General features: G+C 40.5%; 1 protein-coding gene across 6 annotated transcripts in view; it reads left to right on the plus strand.

The window, feature by feature from the left end:
• The first annotated feature begins 3,986 nt into the window (after positions 1-3,986).
• MDM2 (MDM2 proto-oncogene) overlaps positions 3,987-13,153 on the plus strand; it is a 29,830-nt gene continuing 20,663 nt past the window's right edge. For 2 of the 6 annotated variants that reach the window (XM_072655329.1, XM_072655335.1), the window contains exons 1-6: positions 4,228-4,333; positions 4,499-4,632; positions 4,762-4,846; positions 6,803-6,877; positions 10,170-10,303; positions 11,413-11,462. In XM_072655329.1, coding sequence (XP_072511430.1) covers positions 4,766-4,846; positions 6,803-6,877; positions 10,170-10,303; positions 11,413-11,462 — 340 coding nt within the window. In that variant the 5' untranslated portion in view covers positions 4,228-4,333; positions 4,499-4,632; positions 4,762-4,765. Of the gene's footprint in view, positions 4,126-4,227; positions 4,334-4,373; positions 4,633-4,761; positions 4,847-6,802; positions 6,878-10,169; positions 10,304-11,412; positions 11,463-13,153 lie in introns of those variants that run through there. The other 4 variants (XM_072655331.1, XM_072655333.1, XM_072655332.1 and 1 more) reach the window with 4 other exon arrangements.

Below are 13,153 nucleotides of genomic sequence, written 5' to 3' on the forward strand. Positions count from 1 at the left end.
TGATTTGAAAGATACTCTGGTTTTCTTTGAGTAAACAAAATAGCTCAAATCAATACAACCCCTTTTTATAATTTGTCATTTTATGTTAATACAATTTCATGCTAATTTTAGCTTTATCCTCCATAGTTACTGAAAAATAATTCAGCTATCTATTCACGCAGGAAAAAGCAAGTGGGTGAAAAATGCCTATTGTACTATGATATTCAGCGAGGTGGACAACCCACAGAGCTGTAACAGCATAAACAGGAGGGTACAGGTTCTCAGATCTGCTTTTGTAAAAGGAAGGCAACTTTTGAGGGGCCAACAATCTATTTTAATCAAACACATATATCATTCACTTAGTTGAGGGGGGAAAGTCAGCACCCTGAACTTCAGGGAAATATAAACAGAAATTACAGCAGAAATTGCAAACAGAAAGAGCAACAGACAGTCCTTTCAAATGTCTGTCATAAGCAATACATACACCACAAATCAACAGAAAGATCCAGCTGTCTATATACATACATAGTTACCTGAGAGAGGAGCATCAACTTCTCAGTTTTAAAAGTGTGCATATGCATGGGGCTTCTTAGCAGCTACCCAGAGTCTTATCTGGCCAAACACTTCCAGTGAGTAAGCCCCAAAACAGAACCTCACCTCAGAGTATACATTTTTCAAAGCCAGAGGGCACAACCCTTGAGAACCAGTGCCTCATTAGAAATTAACAAAAGGTGTGGGCCTTCCAATAAATTTCTCCTAATCAAGCTTCTCTTAATGAGTAAGGAAGATCTTTAACTCTCATTGACATAATTAACACAACAAGAGTTTATCATCAGTATAAATATTTTGGACGGACTTTGCAAAGGAATAATGAGATCATCCCTAAGGTGAACTGGAGGAGGACGGCAGAATGAATTGCCTGCATGATTCTTTTAATGACTTCAAATTTCTTGAAAGAAAGGCTTATCTTTTTAGCACCAATATTCTTCCAGTGATTCTACATAGCTGCAAGTCATGGAATGCCACTCTCTAAGAAAAGAAGTTGAAGGTCGCAGATAGTGGGTGTGAGTTAGCAACATTATGCATTACACATGAAGAACTTATAGGATAAAGGATGTAAAGGATTACATCAGAAAATTGTATGACCCCACAAAAAGTCTTTGATGAGAGTTAGAGATGTCTAATGGAAAGTCCATATACTCAATTGGCATTCCTGCAATATCTAGAAATCTAAAGGAAAAGCTTAATGGACAAAAGTTGCAGAGTATGAAAGGACATGGATGGGTTGAGACCTGCACCATTGCAGGGAATACCCCCATGTGACAAATGAAAATATTCTTCAAAAAGTTTAAAAATTTCTGGTCAAACTGAAAAGGCTACAGAATTTAGGTGATCCATGTTGTTTGTGTACTATGATCTTAGTTCTTTCAACTGAAGTACTCTTACAAAATATCTTGATTATAATAGAGCTCTCACCAAATAAAAAGTGTGAAGACTATACAAATTTACTCTAATTGCATAATTGCTGGGATTTTTCTTTTAAAACTATTCATATCTTGTTATTTCAAAGGTTATAATGGAATTTAGGTTATCTTTGGAATTTTTATCTTTGATGACTATTGGAAAATGTATTGCAAAACATCTTGTCTCCCCCTCCCTCATTAACTTTGTTTCCTACCATTCTGTAAAGATTAGTCGTTATCACAAATTAAGCCAGATGGAAAGATGTCCTTGGACTGTGATCAGTGTCCATTCGATGTGTTTGAGGAGCTGAGTTAATGAGTATTATAAGAAAAAGTGAAGTTTGCTTTGCAGCAAAAGAATGTTTCTAGAGATTGTGCAATAAATAAGAGAAGCTCATCTCAGAACAGTACTGACATTTTAAAGCGCAACTTTAGAGCACTGTTGCCTAACATACATAGCACAGCTGTGGAATGCTGGGGAACAACAGGAGTTGATAGATCAGCTAGAAATGTGACTGTCTTTTTTAGCAAGAAGAAAATTGATAGAGTTCTAATACCCAAACTGGCAGTAAACTGCAAAAGTAAATTGTACCTTTCTCTCAGACAAACAGGATTATAGTTAATGAGATTGTCATTACAGATCAGGATTGGACGATATAAATGGATGAAATAACTCTGCTGGACAGTGACCAAAGCCCAGATGAGCTGACGGTGCTCCTGCCGCAGCTGGCTGTACCCTTCTTTCCAAATCACCCATACTTAACCGCTTTCTATTTCTTTGGTTGTATTCACTTCATATTCATTCTGTATGTACTTACTGTCTTCTCCATTAAAATGGAAGCTCTTTTTGAGTAGAGGTGGTTTTTTTTACTTGGTACTTGTATCCCCAAAGCCTCGCAAGGGTTCCTGGAACACAGGTACTTGACAAATGTCTGTCCATCAACTGCAATTGACTGAAAGAACTGTATGGGAAAGTTACTGTTGCAACTCCCTGACCAATGAAGGGTCAGGGTGGGAGAGATAATGGATGCCAATAGAAGGGACTCCTCCCTAACTCCCTAATGGATTTTGGAGGGCATTCTTCCAGAAGAAAAGAGAATATTATTCCTTTTTTCCCCTATGGCTACGATGCTAAAATTTCTGACTAAAGTCTACTCAATCAGCATTTATGGAGTGCCTGTTTTGTACCAACTTGTGAGGACACACAAAAAGAAGTAAGACATGAACCTTGCCTCACGGAGTGTGTATGTTAATAATTATGAAATAACGTAGAATACGCCCTAATAGAAGGACAAAGTCTTACCTGTGGTAGCTTAGAGAAGGGAGGGATTACTTTGGGCTCAGGGAATTAGGGAAGGCGTCAGGAAAGCTGCTTCCCACCCAGCCTTTTCCTGTGGTGCTGTTGTTAGGGTTGGTGTTTTCCATTTTCACTCCACCAGGCTCTTTTTGGGGGGGGGGGGGGGGGGGGAGAAGTCTCTCTCAGTGAGAGTGGCTGTTTGGTCGGGTCAGCCATCACACATTTATTAAGCACCTCTTGTATACCGGCGTCTAGGCTAAGCACCACAGATACAAAGAAAGGAAAATAAAAGCTCCTGTCCTCAAGAAGCTCACCCTCCCATGGGGGGACAACTACGCTCAAAGAGCTAGGTACAAGCACGATGGAGACGGGATAAATTGGGGATCCCAAGGGCGCTGGGTGCCCCCCAAGTCCTCCACCACAGTCCTCTGGGAACGAGCTCGCACAGGTTCTGAGAACCACGCCAGTAAATGCGGACTGACGCTGAGGCGGAAGGGTTAGGGCTAGGTATCGTGAGACTCGCCTAGGTATCGTGAGAGTCGCGATAGGAGGCCCGGCCAACATTAATTTTGCGATCTCCAGGAACTCGTTAAACTGTAGAAGCCTGATTTTTGTACCTTTTAAAATATTGTATTGGCACTTTTTTTGGTAAAAACCTGAGTTAATAAGCCCATTTTGAGGGCCACTCCTCACTTCATGACTAAATAAAGCTTCGGTCAGGAAACTGAACACTTTGGTGAACTTTTGAGTTTGCTCTCCGTTTTTTAAAAAATCGTTCTTACTGAGGGTCACTTTTTTTTAATTCTTCACAAGACGGAGCTGTTCGTTGCCCTGGCGCCCTACTGACAAGGTGAAGTAGCGTAAATAAAAATATATGAAGAGCGAAAAAAACGATCGCGTGAGATTGGATCGGCTTCTAACGGCAACCGCTGCGCAGGCGCGTAGAACGTTCGGCGGCGCGCGCAGAGGCCCGGATGGAACGCCGCTCTCGAGAAGGTAGCTTCGGTTTGAGGGAGGTGTGCGCACGCGCAGGTATCCCTGCGGCTTCCGGCGCGGGCCCACTCCGGCCCTAGTTAGGCATTGGGGAAAGGGAACGCGCGGCTTCCGGCGCGGGCCGTTGGAGGGGGAGGGGTGCGTGCTCGCCCCCGAGGCCCGGCTGCGCACCCGAAGACTCCGTGCGGTTTTCGGCGCGGGCCCGCTCTGGGCTTCCCTCGGGGGCCTTAGCGCGCCGAGGGCCTTCTCCCCTCCCCCCAAAGCCCGGCAAGGGTCCGCGAAGCGGGGTATGGAGTCAGAAACCGCCCTTCCAGGGCGGTAGGGCCCCGTTCCGCCGGGGGCGCGGGCCGTGGCCAGCACGGCCAGAAGCGCCCCTCAGCTCTGGAGCCGGAGGTGAGGCCGGAGCCGCGGGGGGCCTCGCCTGGCCTGGGGGTCGAGGGGCGCCCTCTCGGCGGACCCTCTTTTCTGGGGCTCCGCCACGTCTCACTCGGACCATGAGGGAGGGGGGCGAACGAAGGGGCGGGTCGGCGGCCACTGGCGGGAAAGGGAAAGGAAGAAGCGGACGGTGTTGAGGAGGGGGTCTTCGCATCCGGGGACAAAGGTAACCGGAAGTCGGGTCCGGCGGGTGGGCGGGCCCTCGTGGGGGTGGGGGGCAGAGCAGGCGAACAGGTGCCGGTTCTTCGGCAAGTCGTAACGCGAGGTCGGGGCCAGCCCGCGGGTTGACTCAGCTTTTCCTCTTCGGGTTGGTCATGTTCGGACACGTCAGGCGGCGGCCGTGCTGGGGAGCTAAGCCCCGACTTGTCCGCGGGCCGCGGGTATTTAAGCCGCCACCTGCCGGCCTCTGGGTTTCAGGAGCTGTTCTCCGGCGGACCTCGGCGAGCTCTTCCCGTGCTTACCCAGGTGAGGGGCGCGGGCTTTTCTGATCGGTTCTCTCGCTTCTTCTCACGCCTCGTCCACTTTGGGGCCTTGGGTGAAGTGGCGTAGGTTTTCTCACGCTTGTGTCGTTTGTGTTTCTTTTCCTGATTTTAGGCAAATGTGCAATACCAAAATGTCTTCCGATACAGACGGTGCCTTAAGCACCTCACAAATTCCAGCTTCGGAACAGGAGACCCTGGTTAGTATGTTTGTCACCAGCGTTCTGCCTCCCTGCGCCCCGTCATCCGTGGGGGTTTCAGCTAAAAGTAATGAAGCCCCGTTTTCATAGGGTTTTCCCCTTGTAAAGTGGACCCCGATCAGATTGTCCCCCTCAGGCCGAAAAGAGAAGTTCCAATTCGACCGTTTAGGCTTGTTCCTAACAGGAGCATTAACAAAGTGAGGTTCCCCCACCCTAAATCTAGCGAAGGAAATGAAAGTTAGGCTTTAAGTCTTATTCTTTCTCTTTCTATACTGTTCTTAGCTGTCTTGAGAAGTCTTGAAGTTTTCAGGTTAGGATGACTGGTCAAGATGTGGTTTATATTTTGTATAATCTTTAAAGGGAAATTAAGGACCTTTGGGAGCAATTTTTCTTTCTAAGTTTACATTTTAAATAAGAGAAGTCTTTGTCTCCTCCTTACCTGAGAAGTCGGTCCTTGAACCTAGGGTACAGTGCCTGTTGCACATAGTGCAAATGCTAACTGGCTGCCTGGCATAAAAAGAGTTGATAGAAAATTTCAGAGGTTTATGATTCTATCATTATTATTATGTGCTTTGTTTTTAAGTTCTGGTAAAAAAAAAAGGTATTATGGATATCTTTTTATGAAAGTTTGTACTTACTCTGTTTTTATATTTTATTTTAAAGTTGATTTTTTAGGAATGAACATTTGCCTTTTAGTTGAATATGGAATAGATATTTCCATAAGTACAGGTTTTTCGGGTTGGATCTCAAGCTGTTACCTCATCGTAGCTGCATAAATTGAGCAGTGTAATTGTTAGTATTTGAATGGAAAAACCCCAGAAGCTCTCTGTTTAGAAGAGTGTACCTTTGTTTAATCGTGAACCAAAGGGTTGGTAAAAATTAGAACAACTTTTTTTTTTTAAATTAGAACTACTTTCTGGTGAAGTATGAAGTATATTTCTTCAACAGACGTGGAGTACGTTCTGTTTGCAAGAGTCTTAGGTGCTGTAGGGGATACAAAATAGAAAAGAGAAGGTCTCAGCCCTCATAAGTCACAATCTAGTAGAAATTGATATGCTGAATGTTTGAGATAGGGGAGTCCTGAAAAAGTAATTTCAGGCCTTGAAGAACAATGTGAAAGTTATGTTTTGGGGGTTATTACATTAGGTTAAAATAAATCCACAAGGCTGTTTTTTTGGCTAAGTTTTTGACTTGGCAGTGGCAGGAGTTTAAGTCACACACTTATGTAATAGTTTATATAGACTGATATCTCTGTAGCTGGAAAGGGACCTTATAGGTCATCTAGTCTAACGTTTTCATTTTGCAGAGGAAGAAACTGAGTCACAGAAGTTGTGACATCCCCAAGGTCTAAGCTGATAGCAACTTGTAAAGCAGGCACTTGAGCTTAAGTCCTGTATCTCCCAGGTTTGGTCCTCTATAAAGTCAAGTGCCCAGGCCCTAAGGAAGCATTGTAGCGTAATGGAAAGAGCATTGATCTGGAGGAGAAGAGCTAGGTTCTAGTTCCAACTCTTACAGGCTCATAACTATGAGGACTGATTGCTTTACTTCTCTGGACCTCCTTTTCCTCATCTGTAAAATTAAGAGGATTGTTTTGTAAGATCTTAGGATTCTGGATACTGTGATTCTTTCATTCCTGCCTATTTTAGACTTCCATGACAGTCCATGATGTGGCTTGATCAAACTTAAATGTAGGTAATCTATAGTCTTGGGTAGATAGTAGATTAAGGACTGATAGGGACCTTAGAGGCCATCTAGTCCTACTCCCTCATTTTACAGATGAAGAAGCTGAGACCCAGGAAGAGGTTTTGAACCTAAGTCCTATGATTCCAAATCTAGCACTGCCACACCACACTTTATGATTTCATGTATTTGATTATTTTATGTGGTTACATACTAAGAAACTCTTGGTTGTAGAAAGATTTTCTAAGTGTTATAGATGATGTTTGTACTTTATAGGTTAGACCAAAACCATTGCTCTTGAAGTTGTTGAAGTTTGCTGGTGCACAGAAAGAAACATTCACAATGAAGGAGGTAAGGTATATTCAGAAATTATGAAAGAAGTACATTGTATTTTGAGATGAAGTATAATTAAATTTTTTTTGTTCAGCATAATATAACTTACAGTCATGGTGAAATAGTTACATTGTGGAGGAATTTGTTCAGCTGCTAGGGAGATGAGATAATAGAAGGAATTTGACTCTTTTTGTAGGTGTGTAACACTACCTTAATATACTGATTCTACTACTCAGTGGAAAATACTAGCATCAGGTTTCAAGTGGAAGAGACAGGGAGGTCACAGAGAAGATAATGTATGTACTTGGAGTACTATTGAGCTAGCTTACCTATAGGCACTTTGTATAATGTAAACTATATTTTAACTCATGATTTATCCTTTATAAATAAAATATAAAGCATTATATTTGAAGCATTTCAGCTCTGTTTACAGTGGTATTATATGCAAAGTTGTGGCCTTACTTCTTCCCAAATCCTCCTCTGCTCTAGAATTCTTTTCCTTTTCCTAAGTCAGCATTTTTATTCTCATCATGTTATTTAAAGTAATTTGGCACTAATGTGATAATTATACTATTCTCCTTCCCAGAGTAATTTAATTAAAAAAAAAAGATCTTTTTAGTCCAAAAGGATGTCTTTTGGGATGTTGATGGGTAGAAGAGAGGGAATGAGACTTTTTTGCTGAGGCCTTTCCTTTTACTCTATGCCTATTATAGGTTTCACTATTCTCTGACAAAGAGAAAGGATGATCATATCAGTTGGTTGAGCATGGGTTAGGGTGCTTCTTTTCCTTCAAGGCCAGTTTTGAAGTGAAGAGTTGCTTCTTAGCTTTTGTTCTCTAGGAAGAGGAAAGAAGAGGGTAGAAACTTAGAATATTTTTACCATTTTTACCTCCCCAACTAGGGGAATCATTAAGCAGTGTGTACTTCCAGCCTGTGTGCTTCTTTTTTAAGCTTCAAGTTAAATGGTATTGTTTGGGACCAGTAATGTGAGTTTTACCTTTTTTTTCCCATTTCATATTCTGCCTCCAAAGGAATTTTAGTTTTCAATTTATTGCACGTTTATTAAACATGCAAAGTTTTGAGGTTTCAGAGACAGTGAAAATAATCCTTGATGTTGAAGAAAGTGCTTTCTTTTGAGAGATTGGAAATACCCTATTTAATTAACTAATTGCAAAAGTAATTAGGAAAAGTGGAAAGGCTTTCAGAAAGAGGTGGCACTTAGGATGTACCTGGAAGGATTCTAAGGCTTCTGGGCTTTAGCTAAGTTTAGAGAACCAGAATTAGACCAGTTTAACTGGAAGAGAGATGGGGAAGTAGGAACTGGAAAGGGTTTTGATTCCAAGGTTTGAGGAGTTCATCTACCTGGAGCATTTAGCACAGGAATGATATGGCTAGACTTTTGCTGGAAGATTATTTTGGCAGTTACCTGGAGGATGGTTTGGAAAGGGGAGAAATTGGAATAAAGGAAACCATTTAGGAAGTTACTGGAATAGTCCAGGTAAGAGGTGATAAGGGTCTGAAATAAGGTGCTGACTATGTGTGTCTGAAAGAAGGGAATGACATAAGAGACTTTATGGAGGTAGAATTGACAAAACTTGACAACTGATTGGATGTGGAAAGTGATGAGAATCAAAGATATCTAAGATTGTGAATCTGGCTGACTGTAAGGAGGATGGAGCTCTCATTGGAAAGAGAAATTTGGATGAAGGACAGATTGAAGAGAAAAGATGAGTTCTCTTCTGTATGTTTGGACGTCATTCAGTTGGAAATGTTGTATGGAATGCAGGAGACTATTTCTGATGATGTTGATTTTGTAATCATCTGCACAGAGATAACTGAATCCATGGGAGATTATGAGATGACTGAAAGAGGTCAAAGGGAGAAGAGAAGAGCACTCAGGACAGAATTTCGGGGACTTTATCATGTTAGTGGGTGATGATCCTGCAAAGAAAATTGAGGAAGATTATTTAGACTGGCAGGAGAACCGTAAAAGAGCAGGAACAGAAGGACAGAGATGAGATTATATAAGAGGAGGGGGCATCAGCAGCTGTAAGTAAAAAACATGGAGGGAAGAAATGTAGCTGGGCTAGTGAGACTGTAGATCATAGGGTGTTTATTCACAGCTATAGCCTTGCAGGTGGAGAGGGAGAACTCATACTTAGGAATTTAAGTAATTGTGGGAATCCAGGAAAGCAGTGAATTCTTTAGACATGTCTGTCCTGTGGTAACTGGAGTGAGAAGATAGGGACGTTAGAAGTACGTGGTCAAGTTTTTAGTTTAGCCATCTTTGTCAGAACAAAATTTAATTCTCAGAACATTAATTTTTTGATGACTCATGAGAATATCAGTTTTTGTACTCTTAAGGCACCCTTGGATGTGGGTAGAGTTTAACTTGTCCTCTCTCTGGGATCTCCTGGGGCTGTTCTCTGTTGTTGTTAGTGAGCAGATGATTTGTCTTGTGGTAATGTGTTCGTAGGCTCTCGAGCTTTGTGATTGCAAAGGAACAGAAACTGACTACCACAGGAGAAAGATGCTAAGTCATTGTAGTTTAGAAACCTCTTGTAATTTAGTTTTGATGGCGGTATCACAGACATGAATCCAGAAGATCTATGAGCTTAACTACACATCATTCTGGAACAATTCTCTGAAAAACACGTTTTTATAGAAAGGTTAAAATCTCACCACTCTTAACCTTGTCAGACCTTACTTAGTGAATTGGATTCTTAGTAATATTTTAAGAAGGATGGTGATAAGCTTGAGAGTATGCAGGAGGAGGGCAGTCAGGAAGAAGAGTTTTGAGTCCATGACTGATGAGGTTTGGTGGAAAGAACTGGATGTGTTTATCCAGAAGAAGCCACCTGAGGGATGTGACAGTGAAGTTCAAGCACTGTCACGTGGAGGAGGCACAGTCCTTAGTTTCATTGGACCACACAGGGCAGAACCAGGGACAGGGGGGGAAGTTGCAAAGAGGCAAACTTAAGCTTTAAGAAAAAGTTTCTAACTGATCTCCCAGGGTGGAATGAGAGGTGGCAGACTCCCACTCCTAGGAGGTCTTCAGGCAGAGACTGAATGATTGCTTGTTGGGTATGTTACAATTGGGATTCCTTTTGTCTCTAACTTGGACTAGAGAGCTGCCCTATTGCTCCCACTTCTTAAATTCTGTGTTAGGTGACATCAAACCTATTCCTGAGAACTTCCTGGTAGATATGGTACAGAGGTTGATACTAATACTATATAGCCTGTTTGCTATATATATATTTCAGATTGTGGTATTGATTTCTCTCTATTCATAGATTTCATTTCTATTTCAGGTTTTATTCTACCTTGGCCAGTATATTATGTCAAAACAATTATATGATAAAAAGCAACAGCACATTGTCTATTGTTCAGATGACCTTCTTGGAGATCTGTTTGGGGTACCAAGCTTTTCTGTGAAAGAGCATAGGTAAGCTGTTTCTGTTGACTTCGTTTAAAAATCCCGTTATGACTTCAGGTTTGTTGCTTTTTTTAACCTGTAGGATCATCTTTGTTTAGTGAAAGATTTTCTATAATTATATATCATGCTAAATGTCATGAGATAGTCTTAGAAACTTGTATTCTTATGAAAAATCTTGAAATTTAATTCTTCAGCTCTGCATTTTTGTTTTCTCCAAATGCATTATCCCGTCTGTACCATAACAGGTTACTGATCACTAATTCTGTAAATAGCTTACGTCTCAACTGCTTTTGAAAATGCCTGTTTCCCGTTTTGACATGCTGCTGTGAAACTTTTGCTTTGACATCTAAATGTAACTTAGAGGCAGTGTTTTCTTGTAGAGTTGAAATTCATTATCTTGTTTGTACATGATTTCTGATATATTAATGTTAGGTAATGTTTGATGCTGTAGCTGCTGTTGTGTACAGTTCAATTTTTAAGTGATTTCTGACCAGAAGTTTCATATATAGAAGGAGATTGAACATTCAAGAAAATTACTGATTAGGAAAATGGAAGTAAATAGAAACATTTTAGCAGGCAACTAGCTGGTAATGCTAATTTTCCTTCTCTTTTGGGAACTAGAAAATATGTAATAATGACATGCATAGTAGTCACCAACTGTTCTTTCCATGTGCCTAGTTACTGAAGTGATCCTTGGTTCTTTTGTAGATGTTAAACTAATAAAAAAAGAACATCAAGTGATTAGCCTGATGGGAATGATAACATAGAAATGAATACAATTCCTTTGTAGGTTGGATTCTTCTCTGTGAGAAAGATTATGTTTTTTTTCCTTGTTTTGACAGATTGAGAAGAAATAGTACTAAGAAGGATATAGTTCTCTAAATCCTTAGGACTCATAAAATTGTCTTCTTTGTTGGCTTACGTTAGTACTAACTAAGAGAGGTCAGTTCTTTATTAAGAGAGCATTGAACTCTGTCACTTGCGTGCTATATTGGCCCTAATATGTGGATTCCGTTTGAAACTATTTAAATCTTGGATTATATTAATTTGAATTCAACCACTATGCAGATTTTTCATCACAGACATTTTTTTTTTTATCTCTCTCCCACCCCCACCAGGAGATTGTATGCAATGATTTCTAGAAACTTGATAGTAGTCAATCAACAAGGTAAGTTGATTTTGAAAGAATTCCAAAGTATTTTTTGAATTGTTTACAATCTAGCATTTCATAACTAGTTTTCATTAAATGCAGAATTAGTTATGTGGAGTAGTAGTTTTAATAATTTGGTGGAATAATTTCATGGAACAGTACAAAGAAACTTTTTTTATGTAGTATTTTATAGCTTCTAAATCAGTTATGTATAAATTTAAAATTAACTATGACCTTCTTTAAGTTGGAAATTATTGATTTATTTTGAAAGTTGAGTAATTTAGAAGTCCTTGGTTTGTAGAGGTAATCAATATAGCTAGAACTTAGAACACTGAAAAGTGGATTTTATGTCCTGGTTAATAGTATAATAATCAATGGTCCTGGATGAGACCATTGAATAAGTATGTATCTTTTTGGTATACTAACAGAGTACCACATAGATCATTGTGTCTGAGTAAATGATAACTTGCTTCTCTGTCCCCATTGTGTGGTTCTATTTCAGCATAGCCTTGTTAATTCAAGATTTTCCCGGGAAATCAGGTTGGTTTTAGTACTGACTAGAAATTAGGAATCACTAAACCTGAATTTCTGCCTTATAGCTGCTCCCCAGCCTCTACCTGAAATTCCTATCTAGAAGAAACCAAAGCTTCTTCCCAGGTCATCCCAAGACACAGCTGCAAGATAAGACATATTCTATGTTCAGTTAAAATGAACAAATATTAAGCACACTGTGTAAAAAAAAATGGGCATTGGGAGAGGCTCTGAGAATACAAAGATGATAATAATAATTGAGACCTTTATATAATGCTTGAGATTAAAAAGCACTTTAAATATTGTTGTCTCATTTAAACCTCACAGTAGCTCTGCATGTGCCTGGGTCTGTCTTTGGACATTAAGTCTGACAGGTTAATGATTGCCCATGACCACATTCTACTTAGTGGCAGAAACAGGATTTAAATTTAGGTCTTCCTGACTCCAGTTTCAGTGTACTTTCTGTTGTGCCATGCTGCCTATGCCTTTGAAACTTATAGGTTGCTCAGGGATTACTTGTGACTGAATCTGCCCACTTCATTAGGGCTGGCCTGGAACTAGAGTTTTCCTGGGTTCAATTTTTGCATACATATTTGCCTGTGTGTTGTCCTTGCTCCCAGATTCTTTGTAGCTATAATATAGAAGCTACAGTGAACTCTCTATATAGCTGTTGGTGGCTTTATAACTATCAATTTCATTTTTCATCTCAGAAGAAAAAGTAGGTTGGGAGTGCTACCCTCGAGTGCTGTCATATTTGGCAGAAAAAGTTATAGAAGTTAAATGAAACCTTGGGCATATGGCATCTCTAGATGAGGGAATTTCCTGTTCCGTGAAACAAACAGAATTTAGACATAACTCCTTAAGTCTTGTATAAGGAGTGGAAATTACCTTGAAATCAATCTTAATTTGTAGGGCAAGGATGTTTTTTGGCCAGTGAAATTTGTGTGAGTCTCTTGTGTGTAAAATAGGGAGTTCCTAGGTACACAGCCAATCAAAAAACTAGGAGACAGGAATCTCTACATATACTCGAAGATCTCTATGAGGTATTTCCCTGACAAATCATCATGTCTCTCAAGAAGCAGGTTCATCAGCTTTTTCATTTGGAGAAATGCTGTCAGGGTCACTCTGGTTATATGCCAGTCCCAGTTAGAGTAGTAAAGATACCTTTTGTCTAAGAG

The sequence above is a fragment of the Notamacropus eugenii genome, chromosome 3, assembly GCF_028372415.1.
Source record: "Notamacropus eugenii isolate mMacEug1 chromosome 3, mMacEug1.pri_v2, whole genome shotgun sequence".
Lineage (NCBI taxonomy): Eukaryota > Metazoa > Chordata > Mammalia > Diprotodontia > Macropodidae > Notamacropus > Notamacropus eugenii.